Genomic DNA, 24,177 nt, shown 5'->3' on the forward strand with positions numbered 1-24,177 from the left:
GAGATTGGACTTCGTGAGTTGACGTTAGTTAGAATGCCTTTAAGGCGAAAAAGACGCATTATCAACACCTCACTGAGTTTAGCGAGGGCGATTAATAAGGCTACGGGAAGCTGGATGTGCCTTCTGCGGTACTACAGAAAGAATTGGCAGAAATGTAGCCACTCTACATTATTGCTGGCAGCAATGGTCACGAGAACGTACAGTCACAAGGTGATGTGCACCGGACGGTCACGTAGCAGAATTCAGAGAGAAGACAGTCGTATGAGGCAGATGGCTTTGGCGTATCGTACTGGATCTTCAGCATCACTCTGAGCAGCACTTGGCATCACAGTGACTCAACGAACTGTTACAAATAGGCTACTTGAAGGACAGCTCCGAGCCAGACGCTCTGCAGCGTTCACTCCTTTGACCCCAAACCATTGCCATTTGCAATTTCAGTGGTGTCAGCGAGGGCTTATTGGAGGACAAAGAGGAGGTCTGTTGTGTTTACTGTTGAAAACTGGTTATGTATCAGTGCCAGTGATGGCCGTGTGATAGTTAGAATAAGGCAAGTTGAGGATTATACCACGCACCCTGACTGAAAATCTATACGTCAGTCTGGTGATTCGAGCTGTTGTGCTGCCATTCATAAACAGCATTGCAGGGGGTGATTCAGGAATTCCTGAGGAATAGAAATTAGCAGGAAATGGTCACCACAACAACAGTTACGACAGTAGGTTATTACTGATGAACACGAGGGAGCATTTCGTCGAAAGATAGAGATTTTAGCCAGATTTGACGTGACAATAATTCAAGAATATTTTAAACCAGGAAGTTACGTGAAAATGTCGATCTCACAGCATTATACGTTTCGGCACAAATTGGTCCCATATATTCAGTCATATTCCCTTTGTGTATAGCAAGGCGTTACACATTTTTCATTCATATTTACACGTAAATATTCTTTGGTATTATCCGTTATTGACGCCACAATGCTGTAAAACTATATACCTGAATTAGCAGATGTTTGAGGACCATCGAAACGGTGAACACACCTTGCGCTACTGCTTTCTGTAGCAGGTGCTTCAGCTCGATTACAGATTTCCATGTAAACAAAATCATGTCATTTGAAGGATCAGTCGTGAACTTCGTGTAAAGCACTAGACGATCGGGCTTGTGATTTATTTACAGTCAGATAAAAGGAATTTAATTATTATGTGGTAGTATCCAGTAGTTACCGGCATATATTAATTAATTTGTGCAAATGACTGTTTTTCGACACTGTTTTATTGTGTGTACCGACTACTTCAAATTTATTGTGTAATACAATGGAAATTATATGTATGGTGTATAGTTTAATGGATATTTTTCGGTAGTTAGTTAACTGCATTCATGAACTGATTCAGATTGCTACTTACATTCCATTCCTGACAGTTGAGAGCTACTTGGCCGCACCCTCTCCGCGCCCCTTATTTCTCGTTCTAGAACCACGTAGAGCTGCTAGTATGACACAATTTATGATTCGTTTTGCACATCATCGAGCTTCTTCCATTGAAGAAGGAAGCTTCTCTATCTGCATATAGACCCTCTAGGACCACGCAGTACTATTAGATTCATTTACCTGTAGGCTACTTTTCCTTCAAGCCAATTTTGTTTTATTTCTGTCGTTGTACTGCTCGACAGTTTAACTTTCGAATGGACAGCATCCTGGACTACTACTTCCACTGCTTCCGTCTGGGCTTTGTTGACGTCTTTTCCAGCTTGTTGTGTCCATGATATATTCTTTAAGTTCCCTATAAATAAAGCGCAATCAAATGAAAATGGGCCACATTGAAGGAAAGTGGGTAAAGTGTTTATTATTTCAAAAGTAACTGCTATAACTGTTAATACAGTTATCCCAACTTCAGCCTAGACGATTAATGACTTCACGGAAAAATGTTTGGAGTTAGCTACGAAACCATGATAGCTCCTTGGCGTGCACCGCTTCGTCCGAAGCAAATGGACGGCCACGAATGTCTTTCTTTAGGGCTCCAGAAATGCAGAAATATGATGGAGCACCGGTCGGGACTATATGGAGGATATGGAAGAGCTTCCCACCTGGAAACTTGTGGGTGGGAACTATCCTACAAAATATTACGCCATCCGTCAACATTCCTGGGCGTTTGTATCTGTTAGCGCGCCCAAGTTTTTGCAAATATCGTTTTTGCAAATATCCTGAAACGTCCCCTTATAACAATTATACATATGACTGTGCTTAACCTGACACACAATATTTTGTTAGCGCAACGCAATCTGACTTTCAAAATTCCCTACAAAAGAATGGCCCTGACTAACATTCAACTATACCTTTCACAAATCACTTACCTCACAAAAATCTTCGCTGCTCAAGCTACTGCAATACAGCGAGCGCCACTACTGCCAGCTAAATAAAAGATTCAAACTATGGAAAGCACTAACTACTGATAGGGATAGTTAGCAAATGAAAGATATTAATAGAGAACAAACAATGTATTTACCTTGATATCATCATATATAAATATAGCAGTTCATGACAAATTTCAAAACTCCGCCATCTCTCTCCCCACATCCACCACTGCTGGCGGCTCACCTCCAACTGCGCAACGCTACGCGCTGTTCACATCCAGCTGCCGCTGCCCAACACTACAATGGCGAGTATTACAACAATGCAAAGCAGCCACAGACTGCACACAGCACAGCCAGTGATTTTCATATAGAGGTGGCGTTATCAATAAAAAACCTAAACAGCCTACTTACATAGCCCCCATGCTCCCCACAAAAATATTTTACAAATGGGATTGGGCAGTGGCCAATACAGATTTGAAAAATTTTTTTTTCATAATTACAATAACAAAGAAATCAAATGCACACACTTATTGATACAATGTTGGTCAAAAGCTAAAAATTTCTCACAGTCCATAAAGACAGTCCTAATCATACATAACAGTAGAATAGCAGTGTTTTTCTCAAAGTCTGAGCAGTAAAAGAAATTGCACACAGAAGTAGTGGATTTCCATGCAGTCTTGAAGAAGTAGTGTTGTCCTTCCAACGGAAAGACAGTGCTGACTCTTGACATGCTGACAGGTCAAACCCACAGCAGAGTCAGTCGAAATTTTGAAGAGTGTTGGTAGGTAGGTCATCACAGAGCAGACCCCCTGTAGTCCTTGTAGAGATAATGGTATTGGTGGGCCACCAGAGGTGCAGACCCACTGCAGGCCTTGTAGAAATAATGGTACTGGTGAGTCAGCAAAGGTGTAGACCCACTGTAGTCCTTGTAGAAATAATGATATTGATGGATCATCAAAGATGTAGACCCACTGTAGTCCTTGTAGAGATAACCAACAGCCATCTGTTGTGACTGTGCAGGTGCAAAATCACCATTGAAGAGTCTTGCGGATAATATAGCAAGTCCATAACCACCACTTGTGCGCTCACAAAGAATTTGTTTGACCTGTCCTTAGAACCAGCAATGCTGTTATCCAGTCCCTTGCTGAATTAGTAACACACGTGCAAACACTAACAGTCCCTACTTCTCACATATTGTCCATATACTATGACCAACAGAAACGTGTGCAGTGAAAGGAATGCTTACAAGTTACTTAATTTGATGAACTGGTGTCAATTACAATATTATAACATGAGAATACAATTACAAAGGTACAAAATACATCATTAAAGAACATAACAATACAGATAACATTTGTAGTACAGGCTTTACAAAAGAATCGAACTAACATATACATCAGTGCAATTATGACATGAGTACATACATAAAAGATCAGAATAACTTGCGAAACATCAACTTCACACATGAGCATTTAAACAGAATGAATAATGTCTAATATCTTTACAAAGTAAATAACATATTATTAATGCCAATTATATTTGAGGATAACAGTATTCCTCATCATAGTGAATGTAGCTTAATATTAAAAGAAGAAAAAATTCTATGAAACTACACAGAGACAGGAAGAAAACAAATACACAAGGGTACACAAACACATAGTGGGATAACACCAATAGGAAAGGACAGGGTTCGTTTTCAGTGTAACATTTGGTACTGCAGTCCAACCCAAAACTTCATATATCTTTCCTCTTATTTCATCCTTTGTTTCCACCAAAAAAATTCTATCTAAGCATGCTTTCTGTATTTATATGTTCACACATTTCTTACCTCAACATTTATTTCCAAGAAAATCCTACCTAAACCTGTTTTCTCAATGCATTTCTTCCAATTCATCGCAACTCATTCTCTTAGAGGCTACCCCCTCTTAAGCTAACTTAAATCTACTGAGCTCAGATGCTAAACTAAGGAACGAGACAATGCAGCAGCACAAAACAATTAACACAAACAGCAATGACAAAAAAATTGGAAAATTGCAAAGCAAGCTACAGTAAATCTAAATTACCAAGCAATTCAACATTACAACTAATATGAGCCAATGTGCAGCAACAATAAAAATAAATGAGTAGTAAAACTGGCTTAGCAGAGTAACACAAATTAAAGTTCAGTAGCATTATGCCTGGCAAACAGCAGCTTATATCTAAACATGACATAGCTCAAGCAGAGAAAATAGTACACTAAAGATAACAATGCAGATAAGGGAAATGTATAATCACATTTTAATGTCTAACTAATTAAAGTGGTGCACCACAACAACTTATTGTAAAAGAAATATTACCATGTACTTGAAAAGAAAATTATGTGTTACTGTTACTAGTTCCTTCTTATTGTTCTTTCCTTTCCAAGTGCTCCTTTTTTAAAGAATGTGGATCATAAAATAATTGTTGAATAGATCTGTTGACAGAAAGTGTTCACATTAGCAAATGCATTTAATCTTATTTTATGAAACCAATGCTGCAACACAGCTGGAAAACAGGTATCAAATGAAATAAGCAATTACGCAAACCAAAGCATAAAAACATCATTCAATAGCTATGTGGCATTTCATAAGTTAGTAGAAATTCTCTCAACTCTCATAGAAAGATGCTTGTCATAATCAGGTGTGCAGATGTAAAAATATTTCTCGTCATTTCATTAGGCATTTCAGTAAATATCGTAAATTAAGAGCTAGTGTAATCATATGTTTTCAAGTTCGACCGTGTCGTTTTTGCGATGCTTTCTACAAAGGAATGTCAGAAGCAAGGTTAATGGCGTCCCCTTTTTTTTTTACCTGTGCCGCTGAAAAGGGCTCGCAATAATGGCTTTTCCTCCAGGCAACTCGCACACCTGGCCGCTCGCAACGCATTACGTCACGGTCACTTACCTTTCCTAGCGACATATTTACGACAGCAGTTTCCGCTACAGTGACAGTCTCATATAAACATTTCACAGGTCGAAAATTTGCGTAACAAAATGTGTAGAAACAAAATCCTATGAATATAAGTGTCCAAATAAAATATTCGTCAGCATTGTGATACAGTCACACATATACACACATTTCATAACTCTTAAAGTACGATTCTAGGATTCTAACATCCTTTTCATAAATCAGAGTCCCTAACCACTACTCATTATTCCTTACCTTATTACACATATACATATTCGTCGACACTTCTTCAATATTTCATCATAATAAATACATAGCATAATCAAATTCCTCATATAGCATCAGCTTATTGATCATAAACATACCTCAACAGCAAAATACACATGGTCGTCGTAATAATAACATCATAACACCTCAGTCAAAACTCAAAATCGTCATAGCTTTCTGCAATAATGTCAAAACCTATAAAAAATTCTCTGCTCATTTCAATAGTGTCACCTACCTCAAACGTACTTTAAAATCATGCTCCCTTACCAAATACATCATTCAAAGCTCTCATAGTATCACAATGGTTCCAAAAAAATATGAACAGTTCACAAAGTACAGACAAAATACAATTTCATAAGTGTGAAGTTACCCAACTGTGTAATTACGTAAACAAGTGTCACTGATGTAGTAAAAAACATGTTTATCTCTCAGTTAAATGATCAGATAGCTGTGTAATTTGTGTGTTAGAGGAATATGGTACCGATGTGTAAAGTTGTATAGGCAAATACCATATTAGCTAGGGTTCCTTGTGGTTGCCACACACATGGTACACAAAGTAAGCGTGTACCCCCCTGAGGATTAATGTAATTATACCCTCAGGTGCTACAGATTATTGCAATGGAATGAAATGTATCACGGAAAAACTTTGTATCATTGTATTTCAAATATCTTTGAAAATAAATGTTTTTAGTACAAAATTGATCACTCAAATACGTGTCCTGTAGCGCTAAACATGCGTCTTGCTGTAAGATAATCTCTGTGGAAGTGTCGTAGTTATCGTCCCCCAAAGCTAAGTTCTGCAGAAGTCAATGTACTGACCTCATGATAAACAAAGTGAAATGCTTTGCGTATAGATATCATACTTATTACGCTTATTGCCGTGATGAAGAAAGTACTGTGCTGTAACGTATTGTTGTGCTACAGAAAAGGCTGTCTCCTTGTAGCTATACCATAAAAGTTACTACTAAAACATGTTTTACTTTCCAGAATAATACAGAAAAACTGTGCAGATATAAAACAGAAACACCGCAAAATCAACATTGTAAATTGTCACTCATTAGTAGCGTCGTGATAAAATCGTGTAGCTGTCACATAAACTAACTATTGTCTCATCTGGTATCTCACAGAAAGTACTTTAAATCCGGAATGTATTTTCAAGTAAACCAAAATGTTGCATTAAAATCTCATTAGCAGTACTGGTAAATGTTCTAATCGTGCAACTAACAAGCAAGAATGTACACACACAATTACACTGTGTCGTCTGTTCGCAATAACAATGCATTCGTAATTTCTGTTTAAATAATTTCTCTTGGTTCTTGGCTGGATATTTAACTTCAAACATTGTTGCATGGTAACACTTTCTAAAGCATACTACTAACGTGAAGTGAAACGTTTTATGGCAAAGACAAAGTTAAAAGGCAGATTATCTGTCAATAAATGGTTTTACATGAGAAATGTGGTGTAAACCTTTACTCTTCCTAGTACACAGAGTTTCAACTTCAACGCAATTATCATGTGGTATACGTCGGATTCTGTAAGGTCCATTGTGAACTAGAAAGAATTTGTGACTCAAGTGTTTCTTCTTATGTGACAATGAATGAGCTTTAATGAGAACATTCTGACCAATACATAATTTCTTTGCATTTGCTTTACCGTTTAGTTTTCTCCGTTTGTCTGCTGCAGATTTTATATTTTTAAGAGCCAAATCAATTATGTCTTTGTGTCGAAGTTTACGTGTATTCGGGAAAGGTACAAGCTCTCTGATTCTGTTCGGAGGTTCCACATTCTTCAGTACAAGAGTAGGTGGTAAAGCAGTGGAATCATGAGGCATTTCATTCAGCACATTTTGAAATAAGTGTAAATATCTGTCCCAATGCTGATGCTTTCTGTGACAATAAAGTCTGCAAAGCTTATTGATTTCTTTCATAATCCGTTCAGACGGGTTACAATGTGGTGAGTACAATGAAATAAAAACAGGTTTGATTTTATGGTTGCGAAGCATGCGTGACCAAACAGCAGATCTGAATTGCGGTCCGTTATCTGAAATGACTTTGCTAACGTGTCCAACTTCACGTAAGAAATTTTTAACAAAGGCGTTGGATACAGACCGTCCAGTGGCTTTACGTAACGGTGTGAAAGAAACAAATTTTGAAGTAAGTTCAACAGCGACTAGAACGTACGAAAATCCATTAGATGTTCTGACAAGCGGTCCCAAGAGATCAACATCAGCAAATTCTTTTAATTTAGAAGGAATGATAGGAAACAGCGGAGCACTATGGGAGATAGTAGATGGTTTCGCCTTTTGACAAAGTTTACAAATAGACAAGACTCTTCGAATTCTCTTTTCCATATTGTTAAAATAACAAGTCGTTCGAAGAATATGATAACATTTTCGTGGGCCAAAATGTGCGTAGCTGAAATGAATGTACCAAATGAGCTTATTAACAAAATCGTCTGGAATGCAAAGTACCCATAGCTTGTCATCAACAGTGCAGCGTTTGAAGAGTATGTTGTTTCTAACCAGGTAATAATGCCGAATCTGAGTGTGTCTTTTCATGCCATTTACTTTTGATGTCTCTCCAAATCGGATCTTTATCTTGTTCATGAGCAATGTCTTTTAAAGATGTGGTGATGAAGTTTTCAAAGGCGACTTTCTGAATGTAAAGAATACTGAAATTTTTCTCGAGGTTGCCTTCTTTGTTACTTTTCTCAAGCCCAGCCGGTGCGCGTGACAGTGCGTCCGCAACAATGTTCTCCTTGCCGGGAATGTAGACTATTGTGAAGCGGAATTCTTGCAGAAACAATGCCCAACGTTTTAACCTGTCATGATTTAATTTTGAAGACATAAGAAATTGTAATGCACGATGATCACTGTATACTTTTACGTGCTTACCAGAAAGAAAGAAACGGAATTTGTTAAATGCCCAAACGATAGCTAAAGCTTCTAATTCAGTAACGGAATAATTTTTTTCAGATTTTGTTAGCACTCGGCTAGCAAAAGCAATGGCTTTCTGAACAGTAGTGTCATTTTCTGTGGCTTCTTGAAATAAATGAGCACCAAGACCGACTTTAGAAGAATCCGTGCTAAGGCAGAAATCTTGTGACAGATCAGGATGAGCTAGTATTGGCGCGTGAAGTAACGCTTCTTTCAAAGAATTGAATTCCAACTGTGCTTGTTCGTCCCAGTTCCAAATAGTATTTTTTCCAGTGAGGGAACAAAGTTTTGGTGTAACTAGAATTTGCATATTCAGAAAACGACGGTAAAAATTTACGAGACCTAGAAAACTGCGGACTTGTCTTTTTGTGGATGGAACTGGAATGGCTCTGATTGCTTCTAACTTTTCAGGATCCGGCTGAATGCCTTCAGAAGAAATAATATGTCCCAAAAACTTCACCTTTGTCCGACCGAATTCAGACTTTTCCAAGTTAACTGTAATTCCAGATTCTGCAAAAATGCGTAACAAACTGTTGAGGATGCGATTATGTTGTTCCCATGAAGCTTCTGCTATTAGAATATCGTCCACATATAAGGTGATGTGACGTTTTAAGAACTCAGGTAATATGGAATTTAGCCCGCGAATGAACGCTGCTGAAGAAATGTTCAAACCAAAGGGAAGTTTCCGAAACTGATAACAAACGCCGAAACAAAGGAAAGCTGTGTATTTTCTGCATTCTGGATGAAGTTCGATCTGATAAAAGCTGGATCTGAGATCAATGGAAGACAACACTTTTACACCATTAAAATTTTGAAGAAGTTCTTCCATCGTCTGCGGCCTGTCTGTTTCAGGAATAATGATAGTATTGATTTGTCTCGAATCTAAGACAAGTCTGATCGATCCATTTTTCTTCTCAACAACATGTAACGGATTGTTGTATGAGCTTACTGCAGGCTCAATAATGCCCTCGTCAAGCATAGATTGTATTTCTGTTCTAACACGGTCCCTATAATGTGCTGGAATTACGTATGGTCTAACACAAAATTTTGTATGCTCACGAACACGAAATTGGTATTGAAATCCCTTGATTGTTCCTGTTTTGTGAGTAAAAACTGTGGAATGTGCTTGTAAAATCTCAAAAAGGTCCTGCCTATCAGTGTCATTACAATTCTCAATTGTTTGAATTTTATTCTGAATTAACTTATTAGTTTCAAATATGCCGTCGACATCATCCCTGTCAGTACTTGCAGAGTGATTGTTAGTGTCAAGTTCCGTTGAAAATTCCGAACTGTTGTCTAACAGGAGGTAAAGCCGATTAATTTCTTCGTCATGGTTTGAGAGCCAATCTTCAAATTTCAAAGCTACTGACTTACCTTCTTTTTCTAAACTTATTTCAGCATCGTGAAAGCTTAAGATTGCTTTGTATTCATTCAAAAAGTCTACTCCCAGTATAATTTCCGTCGACAATAATGGAACAATAAGAAAGCTCATAGAGAAGCTGTGGCTTTGACAAAAGAATTCTAAGTTGGTTTGTTGGCGTACATCTACACTTTTTCCAAAGATTGCACCTTGTAATTTAATCTTACGTAACGGAAGTGTGGGACAATCGTTCGATTTGTTGCATTTGCTAAAGGCTGTTTCACTAATTACTGAAATGGGACTGCCAGAGTCAAGTACTGCCGTAAATTTTACGTCATTTACAGTAATGTGAATCACAGGATATGCAATGTTGTTATGTTTTACGTCGTGTTCCTGGAGTAAGATGTCCCTAATGTCTTCCATTTTTACGTAATTACTACCTACGGCAGCTGCGTCGTCAGTTTCATAAGTACGTATTGTGGCTGCCAGCTGAGTGAGTCATTGCCTATTGTCTCTTTGTTGGTGCGCGTCGTTATTGGGGTTTGGAGACCTAACTTCTACAAATTCATCGTGACGAGAGTGCTCTGCTCTGTTTAAATCTCGCCAGTTCTGATGCAATTCAGGTCTGTCGTTACGATCATATCGTCTGTCGTCATGTCGGTAGATTTGATAGTATCTTTCTTGTCGGTCACGTGGTGGAGAATTTCTCCCTGAATCGTAACTGCGCGCTGGACCGTTGCGTCTCAAGTTATTCTGTCTCCCGTAATAATAATTGTTTTGGTTCCCATATTGTCTGTTTCTCTGATTGTCTCTGTGATAGTCATTACCGCGGAGAGGTGATCTTTCACTGTAATTATTACTACTCTGCCAACGGTTGTAATACGGGTGGTGTCTGTTTCGGTCACGATTTGTGTTGTGAGAATAGCCTTGTCGCGTCCAGTTATTATTTCTTTCATCGCGGAATTGTGACTGATGTGATCTGTAATTGTTGTGCTCCTGCGTTCCGCGATTGTCAGTGTCAATTTCCAATTCTTGTAACAGTCCCTGAAAAGCTTCAATGTCGTCTTTGCAACGTCCTGCCAAAATAATGTGTCGTAAATGTTCAGGCAATTTGATTAAGCAAATGCGGATAAGTTCTGAGGGGCTGTATGGGTTTGACAGGTACTGATTCTTGTGCAACATGTCTTCAAAATATTTCATAAGACTGGAAAATTCAGATTGTTCGAAACGTTTCATCATTATGATGCTTTGTTTTACTCGGTCTTGTGTGGCCTGAGACCAATATGCTGAGAGGAAGGCATGGTAAAACTCTCCTTCACTGTGGCAATCGTGAATGACCGACCGCATTCTTACAGCTGGTTCATTCTCTAAGTAGCCACACATAAATTCTAACCTGTGCTCCAATGACCAGTTGGGAGGGAAACAATGAGAGAATTGATGGAGCCACGCTTGTGGATGAATGTCGTTGGCAGAATTCTTAAACGTTTTGAATTTACGTGTAGTAATGAACAGCTTATAGTCAAAATCATGATGTCGGCGAGTAGCATCTCGGTCATAGTTACGTCGTGTCGGCGGTTCCATCTCAAAATTCGGTGTACCTTGCCAATTTCTTTCATAATTAGCGAAATGCCCTGTGTTATTATTTTGTGGCTTTTGCGTATTTCTAAGTTCCTCTTCCCGTGTTGGAGCGCGAGTGTCTTCTGAAATACGTAATTCTTGTATTACCTGTGTCAGCTGATCTTGTACTTCCCGGATTTCTCTTTGGTGTTGCGTATCAATTTGATTCAGATTTTGTTTCAGTTTCCTAATTTGTTCGCTCTGTTCTGTGTCATTAAAGACTACCGGTTTTGCGTCATTCAGATTATCATCTACCTTCGTAGATAAATTATTTAGCTGATCCAAAAGTTCAACTACTTTCTCTGATAATGAACACATTTCCTCAGTGTGTTTTTCTGAACCAAGCTTCAGAGTGTCCATTTGTGTTGAAGTCGAATCTACTGTGTCCTTTAAGTTTTCCTGAGTTTTTGCAAGTTGCGTAACCGAATCGGTAGATGCAACTGAGTCAATTTTAGCCCACAAGGTCTCATGATTTTCATGAACAATGGTTTGCAGTTCTTTTATGGCTGCTTCGTGATTCTGTAATGCATTTTCATGCCGCGAAAAAATAGGTTGAAAATGCTCATAAATTTGTGTTTTTACGTCATTACACACTTTCTGACATTTCGATTCAATGTTATGTAACTCAGCAGTTAAATCCTCACGTGTTTGTTCGAGAGTTTGTTCCAATGAGTCTAACTTTTGAAGCTTTTGCTGTGTTTGTCTCTGATTTTGTTCCATTGTGTGTAACTATTGCTGTGTTTGTTTCTGATTTTGTTCAAGCGTTGTGTCTAACTTTTGTAGCCTTTGTCCCATTTGTTGCATTAACTGTAATAACAATGCACTGGTGTCTGAAACATGTTCCTCAGTGCTTTTCGGCAGTGAATTTGCACCGGCAACATTCACATTTTGACAAGCGGAAAACGTGTCTTGACTCATTTGAGAAAACGGTGAGGACGCAAAACCTGAATCTACAGTGTTTGCAAAATTGTGTCCTATCATTTCGGATTCCTGAGGCGAGCTGTTGCCGACCGATCGATCGATAATGCTTCCCTGTTCACAACCTGTTTCACTGCCTACGCCATTGTTTGACGCCCGCTGCATTTCCCTATGCACAGTTACCAAATTACTACTTTGAATATTAGTTAATTCATTACATGGTGGGGCCAACACACTGCTTTCGTCTTCACTGTCATTTCTCAGTTTACTTTGGAGCCGAGTGTTACGTTTTTCACACGCCATTATTGTCACAATATTTCACACGATAACACAGAAAAGCACAATTTGAAGAGCAAAGATGGGGGAATACATTAACATAGCACTGAAAATAATATCTAGTTAATTACCAGCGCAGCTGCGAAATACTTGGTGCAAATCTACATGCATGCCACAACTGTTTTACAGTACAACAATGAAAGACTGCAACTACAAAGGAGATTCTCTCTACAATTACGCGCTAGCAATAAACAAAAGCTACACTAAATACACAAACTACAAGAAAAAATCAGAAGATTCCAGTGAGGTATCCTAGGCTAAGGGTCGACATATGAAACGTCCCCTTATAACAATTATACATAACTGTGCTTAACCTGACACACAATATTTTGTTAGCGCAACGCAATCTGACTTTCAAAATTCCCTACAAAAGAATGGCCCTGACTAACATTCAACTATACCTTTCACAAATCACTTACCTCACAAAAATCTTCGCTGCTCAAGCTACTGCAATACAGCGAGCGCCACTACTGCCAGCTAAATAAAAGATTCAAACTATGGAAAGCACTAACTACTGATAGGGATCGTTAGCAAATGAAAGATATTAATAGAGAACAAACAATGTATTTACCTTGATATCATCATATATAAATATAGCAGTTCATGACAAATTTCAAAACTCCGCCATCTCTCTCCCCACATCCACCACTGCTGGCGGCTCACCTCCAACTGCGCAACGCTACGCGCTGTTCACATCCAGCTGCCGCTGCCCAACACTACAATGGCGAGTATTACAACAATGCAAAGCAGCCACAGACTGCACACAGCACAGCCAGTGATTTTCATATAGAGGTGGCGTTACCAATAAAAAACCTAAACAGCCTACTTACAATCCAGCTACTGCTGTGCGTTAATTGGACGCCGTGTTCGGGAAAGTGTATGAGCAGCGAGACCATACACTGAAAGCAAAACTGGATGTGGAATTCCGCCTTAGGCAAGGAAAAGGTCATCTAGACTTTCCCGGACTTGGCATGCACGGTTTTGGATATTTTGGTGGGGGTGAATCCATGCACTTCCATTGTTGGTTCTGACGCTTGCTCTCCGGCTCAAAATGATGGCACTATGTTTCATTTCCCGCTACAGTACGGGAGACTGAACGATATTCCTCATCATGAATTCGTCCCACACGCTGGAGGAATGTCGATACTCTGTCCACCTTCTGTTCCTCCGTCAGGCTGTGTGGGGAATCCACTGCGCTTAGTTTTTCCGGAACTTCAGATTCTCCTTCATGAATACGTGGGTGGTACCGTGACTGATGCCCAGCATGAACCGAATGCGCCCCACTGTCCGCCGTCGTTCATTTCTGAGGGAAGTAGCCACCGAAAGTCATTTTGAAAAGTGAGAAAACGGGACAGTTACTTAATCCACGACCTTTATTGTGTACAAGACCGATATCGGAACACAAAGTTTCTTCGTCTGACGTAAAAAATAAAGTCACTTAATCATCTGAGGCCACCCTCACCCAATTGTTGTCATCCAACTAAAGCTTTCCTTTTGTGTTCCTGGTCGCGCAGCACCGTTGTTATGGAATTTTTGTTCCTTTTACTCTCTTGGCATGAATCTTTGGTTGTATGCCCCATAAGAAGACCTCTATATCCACCCAAGGAATAACAGAAGGGATAATGACACGATGAGCCCGTCCTGGCCTACTACTATCTTTCAAAGTCACCCGACTTTTTGGTTATCGTTTAATCCATTCAAACGCGTGCACACGTGACGTAGTCTGTTCGCCACGCACAGCAGACATTCGCGCATAAATTTCACCTACTGATATTCCCTGTGCAGTCAAAAACAGACTGCACCTCGTTATCCCTCTTTCCTGCCCACCATAGTGAAGTCGCACGCACATACGACTCACTGAAATGCCGACGAGCAAATGACGCATCGATAAACGTTCGCTTCCCAATAGACGGCACTTCTATACACACATACCTGCGCTACCAGCGTCCGCGCCATAATTGTTCTATAGCCTGTCTTGTTATCACGTGTCTATCCCATATGTGTCATTCTTGGGAGCCTTCGGATACGTGTAAATAATTGATATCTTTGCTTTCTGTCATCTCATGGCATGTGTGACAATTTGTCTGTAACCGTTTCCATTCTTTACGGACCTTAAATTTTCCTCATAATACATTTTTGTTCTTCCAGGATTCTTACGGCAACACCTTACCTGTTGAGAATTAAGGCTTCACTCACGTAGAGAATTTTAGGTTTGATAATTGTATTTTACTGTCTAATTTCGTGAGAGTGGACTAAATGTAATGCGTTCGCCCGTGTGCTCATTTGAGTTTCTGAAAACGAATTCTCTGTGCTCCTTCTGGTCCCATCTGTTTAATGATCTTACTGAGATAACTGAAGTGCCCCATTCTTTTGCTTAGCCTGTATATAGTGTTTAATTTCCGAATGTTAAGTTTCATACGAGGGTGCATTGTTGTGCAGCTACTGGACGGCATGGTTCGTAAATCTACGGCTGTCGGTTATACATCACAGTGTTCGATAGGCTACTAATACCTGGAGAAGACATCTATTTGACCTTGGCATTTCACATGTTGATTTTTTTCTCTTCTCGACTAATACATTTGGCTCCATAGATGTATAAATGTTCACTTCTGCAGCACAATACGGTCGTGTTCTAGAGTCTACTAAAATTGCTTTGAAAAGAAAAACAGTGTAGACCCAGGTTTTTCAAGAGAGGTTTTTAGGCTAGATTTACCAGCTCATTCATTGACAGCATCACACAGTTTTACTGCTGTGGTGTAGCTATCCACTAGCACATCCTCTGCGACACCTATGCAAGGAATCTTAATGTTATCTTTTGTCCATAGAAGCTGAGTAGGTTTTTCAAATTATTTTTGTCCGTTCAATGATGACTTCATATAAGATAAGACTGAAGAGGAATGGTGAGATCCCAACAGCAGTTTTATTTGCAAAAGGCACTGATATTTGCTCCTAAAATTTTATTTTTGGTTTCTTGTACGTGTGTGGTTGCTTGACGAGGCTTATTGTCTTCGGGCCTGCTCCCTGCCTTTGTAGGATGCCAAAAGGAGACTGTCAGTCAATCGAATCTTATATCCTCTTGATGTCGACTAAAATGGAGATAATTGGTCTGTTTAAGGCTAGATTATACGCTCACCGGACAAAAAATTAGTTAGTCGTGGTGAAATTATTACAGGCATCATTTAACACCGTGTAATTCTGCCACTGGACTTTTTTTTCGCTTTTAGAGACTTCCGGTCCATGCCCATACAGCCATCTCAGTAGTGGTATGACGATAGGACAATCTGTTTTAGGCGACTTTCTTGTCATTTTTGACGGTACGAGGTTAACGACAACACAACACCAGCCCCCGAGCCGAGAAAATATCCGATCATATTGGGAATCAAACACGACCATCTCCTGTTACTAAGGCAGAAGCCCCTGAACTTGATAATCGCTTGGGTTCGGTTAGGAAGTGAGTCCGAAAGGTTGTTCAGGTACGTCTCATCAAGGTTAAACCACTCGCTGAGGCTTTTCTCGCGGAATTCCACAAAACTGTCGCGATACTTATGCCGATGGGCTACCGTCTGTTCCGACATCTACCACAAACCTTCTATGGGGATTCAAGTAAGTGATTTTGTAGGCGAATCAAGATGTATAAGGCTGAGGGAGTGTTCAGAAAACAAGCCACATATTCTTCCAACCCGATACACTCTGCTGCTGTCGTCTTGAAAAACATCAAACATGTAGACTGGAAGGCAACACCTGATCATTTAGAATGTTTAACTACATATGCTGGTTCGTATTGGTGGTCACCTCAGGAAGCGGGCCGAAGACGAGCAGAAAATACCCCAATACACTGCAGCCCCATCTCCGGCACTCAGTTGACCTTCCAACATTCAGGAAGAAATGCTTCATTTGGCATTCGGTGCACTCAACGGCATGCAGACCATATAACACTCTAGCAGTGAGCTAGTGTCCACATTCGATGGTTTTTTGCCCACTAAAGACGCGTAACTTAATGTGCTTGCGTGAGTAACGGATTCTTGCGACTCCTAACGCTCTTTGCACCCATTTCCCTTCACAATGTTTTCTCGATAGCATCTGGGACCTTCGTTCACTGATTGCAACAATTACTGTTGGGATTGGAAGCGATTTTGGTTCACAAGCCGTGAAATAAGTCACCGGTCTGTCTCAGTCAGAATCTCTTTCCGACCACAGTTCTGAAGTTGTATTTCGGAGCACGTGTTTTCCACCACTCCGTGTAGACACATTGAACAGTCAGCCGCGAAACAGCAACGACTCCAGCAACTTTACACAACATATGCCCATGGGCATGGCAAAACACGATTACTCCTTTTTCTCACTCTGTCACGTCCTTACATTCATCAATGTCTACTTCCGTATGCTCACACAGACGCAGTGCGCGTTGAACCCGTGACTCGATCTCTGCGCCATCTGTAAAGGCTTAAGGATTCATCTGTGCCTGCGCAGAGAGGTGACTAATTTTTTTCAAAAAATGGCTCTGAGCACTGTGGGACTTAACATCTAAGGCCATCAGTCCCCTAGAACTTAGAACTACTTAAACCTACCTAACCTAAGGACATCACACACATCCATGCCCGCGGCTGGATTCGAACCTGCGACCGTAGCAGCAGCGCGATTCCGGAGGAGGCGCCTAGAACCACTCTGCCACAACGGCCGGCACTAATTTTTTGTCCGGTGGGCTTATAACAGTATTGGCATTAAGTTAAATATCTATTCTAAGCATCCACTTGGTATTCGCTAGTATTATGCTCAAGCAGTGATTTGTTCTTTGAATACCTTATATGTAACCTGTTGTTAATTACATCTGTCCTGTCCTTTTTCTTGTGCGGTCAGGTGTGTGACTGCGCACTTCCACTCTCGTGGCAGTTACGAGCCTCTTACGTTTCCAGCCTACTATCAAACAACCACGCACAAGACCAGGCGTCGAAGAAGCCCTCGCTGACGGGCGACTGCGGCGCCAAACCGGAGCCGCTGAGTGCCGCCGACCGCCGGCGGGTGCTGCGCAACCTGGTGGCGTTGAGCGCGGCCTACATGATGCACTTCACCGCCTTCGTGGGCGCCACCAACCTGCAGAGCTCCATCAACAAGGCGGACGGCCTGGGCACCGTGTCGCTCGCCGCCGTCTACGCGGCGCTCGTCTTCTCCACCGTCTTCCTCTCGGTCACGGCCATACAGTAAGTATAGTCCGCGCTAGATTCTGTGGGCGCTAGATCCGCAGTCGGCTGGGGAAGCGTGGGGAGAGCGGCAGTGATGGGGGATCGCTCCGAGCGCTGTGGGGGAAATGCCCAGCGCCGGTGGGGAAGTGCCGTTCTAAACTGAATCCTACACTCACATTTTTTGTAAATACAATACTGGCCATCAAAATTGCTACACCAAGAAGAAATGCAGGTGATAAACGGGTATTCATTGAACAAGTATATTATACTAGAACTGACATGTGATTACATTTTCACGCAATTTGGGTGCATTGATCCTGAGAAATCAGAACAACCACCTCTGGCCGTAATAACTACCATGATGCGCCTGGGCATTGAGTCAAATAGAGCTTGGATGGCGTGTACAGGTACAGCTGCCCATGTAACTTCAACACGATACCATAGTTCATCAAGAGTAGTGACTGGCGTATTGTTACGAGCCAGTTTCTCGGCCACCATTGACCAGACTTTTTCAGTTGGTGAGAGATTTGGAGAATGTGGTGCCCAGGGCAGCAGTCAAACATTTTCTGTATCCAGAAAGGCCCGTACAGGACCTGCAGCATGTGGTCGTGCATTATCCTGCTGAAATGTAGGATTTCGCTGGGATTGAATGAAGGGTAGAGCCACGGGTCGTAACACATCTGAAATTTAACGTCCACTGTTCAAAGTGCCGTCAATGCGAACAAGAGGTGACAGAGACGTGTAACCAATGGCACCCCATACCATCACGCCGGGTGATACGCCAGTACGGCGATGACGAATACATACTTCCAATGTGCGTTCACCGAGATGTCGCCAGTCACGGATGCGACAATCATGGTGATGTAAACAGAACCTGGAATCATCGGAAAAAATGACGTTTTGCCATTCGTGCACCCAGGTTCGTCGTTGAGTACACCATCGCAGGCGCTCCTGTCTGTGATGCAGCGTCAAGGGTAACCGTAGCCATGGTCTTCGAGCTGATAGTCCATACTGCTAGAAACGTCTTCGAACTGTTCGTGCAGATGGTTGTTGTCTTGCAAACGTCCCCATCTGTTGACTCAGGGATCGAGACGTGGCTGCACGATCCGTTACAGCCATGCGGATAAGATGCCTGTCATCTCGACTGCTAGTGATACGAGGCCGTTGGGATCCAGCACGGCGTTCCGTATTACCCTCCTGAACCCACCGAATCCATATTCTGCTTACAGTCATTGGATCTAGACCAACGTGAGCAGCAATATCGCTATACTATAAACCGCAATCGCGATAGGCTACGATCCGACCTTTATCAAAGTCGGAAACGTGATGGTACGCGTTTCTCATCCTTACACGAGGCATCACTACAACGTTTCACCAGGCAACGCCGGTCAACTGCTGTTTGTGTATGAGAAATCGGTAGGAAACTTTCCTCATGTCAGCACGTTGTAGGTGTCACTACCAGCTCCAACCTTGTGTGAATGGTCTGAAAAGCTAATCATTTGCATATCACAGCATCTTCTTTCTGTCGGTTAAATTTCGCGCCTGTAGCACGTCATCTTCGTCGTGTAGCAATTTTAATGGCCACTAGTGTATTACGTGGGTCCCCTCCACTCCCACATTTGCATGGTGACCATTCAAAAATATCTCCTATCACCTCTGCCGTCGTTAGTATCTAAAAAGAATTCCGCCGAAAATGCTGTGATTTATTTTCGGCTGGCCTTTTAACCATTCGTAACTTTCAGAGAAGCGCCACAAGTGGCGAATTTTGAGTAATACCTACATATTTCTTTGCCATGTCAAAATTTGCTTCTTTTGCCAAAACACAACGGAGTTTACAGTGCCTCACCTCACTAATATGTTGTGCAGACACAGTTGTGACAGAATTCCAAAACCATGTTTTATTAAGTTGATATAGTGAGGAATTGTGGAAAACTAAAGTCAGTAACTTATGGAAAAGCAGATCCTTGGTAAAAAAAAGGTGTAATGTCTTAAAATATGTTGTTCCAAATCCCATAGCATCTCTCCTTTGACCAGCTATCGATGGCCCTCAAAAATTACATTCTTTCACCGAAATAGTCTGTATTTATTGAGTAACACGGAAAATAATGAAGTTTTATATGATACTGGTATGCTAAAATACTCTCCTCTTTGCGTGCTATCATTTGCCAAAATCTCATTTCGATAGATGAAACCGTTTATCAAATATGAGAAATGTTGTGCACATTTCATCTGGTTTTATTGCTGGCACGGTGCGATCGCAAACCAGTGTGCTACATCAGATCAGTTATCTCGAGATTGGTGACAGATAGATACCTCTACTCGAGTCTGAAGAAAAATTCAGTATGTTAGCTAAATTTCATACGCAACAACATGTTATGTGATATGCACCGAAGTTTTTACCCCCTAGAGTTCCCTCTAGTACTATGGAATTTATTCCGTAACGTCTTAACAAATGTCCTAACTTCTGTACCATCCATTGTTGGTGTTTTCATATGTTCCTTTCTTCGTCGATTCCGTGGGAACCCTTTCCTTCCTTATTATTCCAGGTAATTTCCTACATCTTTTTATAGCACCACATCTCAAACACTGCGATTCTGCTGTGTTCCGGTTTTGCACAGTCCGTGTTTACTTCCATATAATGGTGGTCTAGGGGTAGCGTCTTAGATTCATAATCAAAACGTCTTCGGTCCCTGGTTCGAACCCCGTCACTGCCTAAATTTTGATAAATAGTCAGCATTGGCGGCCGAAGACTTCTGGCATAAGAAGTCAGCCTCATTCTGCCAACGGCCTTGTCAAAGAGGGCGGAGGAGCGGATAGAGGTTCAGGGCACTCTCTTGTCCTAGGGGTGGGAAATTGCACCTAAAATCGGAAGAATCAGCAATGATCAACGACATGAGGATGCAGAAGGCAATGGAAACCACTGCATTAAAGACACGTAACGTGTATCCACAGGACATGTGGCCTGTATTTGAAGAAGTGTCATGATGATCTCTTCATTGGCAAAAGTTTCCGGAATAGTCCCCCATTCGGATTTCCGGGAGGGGACTGCCAAGGGGGAGGTTACCATGAGAAAAAGATTGAGTAATCAACGAAAGGATAACGTTCTACGAGTCGGGGCGTGGAATGTCAGAAGCTTGAACGTGGTAGGGAAACTAGAAAATCTGAAAAGGGAAATGCAAAGGCTCAAATTAGATATAGTAGGGGTCAGTGAAGTGAAGTGGAAGGAAGACAAGGATTTCTGGTCAGATGAGTATCGGGTAATATCAACAGCAGCAGAAAATGGTATAACAGGTGTAGGATTCGTTATAAATAGGAAGGTAGGGCAGAGGGTTGTTACTTTGAACAGTTCAGTGGCCAGGTTGTTCTAATCAGAATCGACAGCAGACCAACACCGACAACGATAGTTCAGGTATACATGCCGACGTCGCAAGCTGAAGATGAACAGATAGAGAAAGTGTATGAAGATATTGAAAGGGTAATGCAGTACGTAAAGGGGGACGAAAATCTAATAGTGATGGGCGACTGGAATGCAGTTGTAGGGGAAGGAGTAGAAGAAAAGGTTACAAGAGAACATGGGCTTTGGACAAGGAATGAAAGAGGAGAAAGACTACTTGAGTTCTGTAACAAGTTTCAGCAAGTAATAGCGAATACCCTGTTCAGGAATCACAAGTGGAGGAGGTATACTTGGAAAAGGCCGGGAGATACGGGAAGATTTCAATTAGATTAGATCATGGTCAGACAGAAATTCCGAAATCAGATACTGGATTGTAAGGCGTACCCAGGAGCAGATATAGACTCAAATCACAATATAGTAGTGATGAAGAGTAGGCTGAAGTTCAAGACATTAGTCAGGAAGAATCAATATGCAAAGAAGTGGGATACGGAAGTACTAAGGAATGACGAGATACGTTTGAAGTTCTCTAACGCTATAGATACAGCAATAAGGAATAGCGCAGTAGGCAGTACAGTTGAAGAGGAATGGACATATCTAAAAAGGGCCATCACAGAAGTTGGGAAGGAAAACATAGGTACAAAGGAGGTAGCTGCGAAGAAACCATGGGTAACAAACGAAATACTTCAGGTGATTGATGAAAGGAGGAAGTACAAACAAGTTCCGGGAAAATCAGGAATACAGAAATACAAGTCGCTGAGAAATGAGAAATGAGAAGCTAAGACGAAATGGCTGCAGGAAAAATGTGAAGACGTCGAAAAAGATATGATTGTCGGAAGGACAGACTCAGCATACAGCAAAGTCAAAACAACCTTTGGTGACATTAAAAGTAACGGTGGTAACATTAAGAGTGCAACGGGAATTCCACTGTTAAATGCAGAGGAGAGAGTAGATAGGTGGAAAGAATACATTGAAAGCCTCAATGAGGCTGAAGATTTGTCTGATGTGATAGAAGAAGAAGCAGGAGTCGATTTAGAAGAGATAGGGGATCCAGTATTAGTATCGGAATTTAAAAGAGCTTTGGAGGACTTACGGTCAAATAAGGCAGAAGGGATAGATAAAATTCCATCAGAATTTCTAAAATCATTGGGGGAAGTGGCAACAAAACGACTATTCACATTGGTGTGTAGAATATATGAGACTGGCGATATACCATCTGACTTTCGGAAAAGCATCATCCACACAATTCCGAAGACGGCAAGAGCTGACAAGTGCGAGAATTATCGCACAATCAGCTTAACAGCTCATGCATCGAAGCTGCTTACAAGAATAATATACAGAAGAATGGAAAAGAAAATTGAGAATGCTCTAGGTGACGATCAGTTTGGCTTTAGGAAAAGTAAAGGGACGAGAGAGGCAATTCTGACGTTACGGCTAATAATGGAAGCAAGGCTAAAGAGAAATCAAGACACTTTCATAGGATTTGTCGACCTGGAAAAAGCGTTCGACAATATAAAATGGTGCAAGCTGTTCGAGATTCTGAAAATAGTAGGGGTAAGCTGTAGGGAGGGACGGGTCATATACAATATGTACAACAACCAAGAGGGAATAATAAGAGTGGACGATCAAGAACGAAGTGTTCGTATTAAGAAGGGTGTAAGACAAGGCTGTAGCCTTTAGACCCTACTCTTCAATCTGTACATCGAGGAAGAAATGATGGAAATAAAAGAAAGGTTCAGGAGTGGAATTAAAATACAAGGTGAAAGGATATCAATGATACGATTCGCTGATGACATTGCTATCCTGAATGAAAGTTAACTTGTTTGGACTATTTAATTTATTGAGAATGTTGGCAAAATTTAATGTGCTAACAACATTTATTTTACCAAACAGAACATAAATTATGCTAAACAAGCTATAGATTGAATTTCCTAAACAACCAACAGATTATTTAATACTCCTCTGGGTGGATCCTGATGGAAAGACAGTTTAACTAGGTGATCAGTGAGTCAAGTACGAGGCCCTAAAAATGTTGATAATGCAAGCTGAATTGACTTGACGCTGAGCACACTTTGATTGATCAAATCCACTTACGTTTCTCTACATAGGTGCAGCTGAGAGCAAGTGGCGATTGAGATCTGTACACCCTGACAATGTCGGAGCGGCAGTATGTTACCCCGTTTACTTCGTGCGGCAACTTCACTTGCAGCACCTGTGAATCGATCGCGGTCACGAAATAAATACAAAAATCTCACGGTCTAGCGATCAGGCAGACGGGTCGCAATTTCCTCTCTACCAGAGCCCTGAAATCATCTTAGATTTCAGTGTGTCACACCCGTTCGCTGGTCGTACCAAGGACCAATTTGGCTCACTATACGACAGAGCGCACAAGGATACCAAACGTCAAGACTGGTAAACCAAAAACGAATAAGTGTTCTCACGGCAAACGAGTAGTCAGGGACGTTTGAGGTCAAACTGTCGGAACAGTAAGAACTTCACCACAGGCTCCCCAGTCTAAACTACTTGCATGTGAAGTCAGTTTAAGGACAAGTCCCAAATACCAACCACACATGCCAGAGCTTCGACCAGAAGTCCCTTACCAGACCAAAGTCCTGCACCCCAGTGCTTTGCACCTATCCAGAAAAAATTCCGCTTTCCCGCAAAGTGCACAAACGGCACCACCTTCGCCCCGAATTGAGTCAACCACAAGGCTCTAGAGGCGCTAAATCTCCCCTCCCACACGACAGCACAAACTCACGTCGAACCAGGGCAAGAGTTAAGAAACCTGCATCTCTGAAAAAAAAAGAAACAGCCAAGTACTGACTTTTTTAAGTTTTCGCAAAGGGGGGAGAGATGATTTTCTCCGAAGTCGTGTCGCTTCCCACGACAACAAGCGAACAGTCTCA

The 24,177-nt window shown here is 41.3% G+C and overlaps 1 protein-coding gene across 1 annotated transcript in view; it reads left to right on the top strand.

The window, feature by feature from the left end:
- LOC126474022 (UNC93-like protein) overlaps positions 1 to 24,177 on the top strand; it is a 413,395-nt gene that overhangs the window by 69,179 nt on the left and 320,039 nt on the right. Inside the window, exon 3 of the mRNA XM_050101427.1 lies at positions 17,614 to 17,898. Within this exon, the coding sequence (XP_049957384.1) occupies positions 17,614 to 17,898 (285 nt within the window). The remainder of the gene's footprint in view (positions 1 to 17,613; positions 17,899 to 24,177) is intronic.

The sequence above is a fragment of the Schistocerca serialis genome, chromosome 4, assembly GCF_023864345.2.
Source record: "Schistocerca serialis cubense isolate TAMUIC-IGC-003099 chromosome 4, iqSchSeri2.2, whole genome shotgun sequence".
NCBI classification, from domain to species: Eukaryota; Metazoa; Arthropoda; class Insecta; order Orthoptera; family Acrididae; genus Schistocerca; species Schistocerca serialis.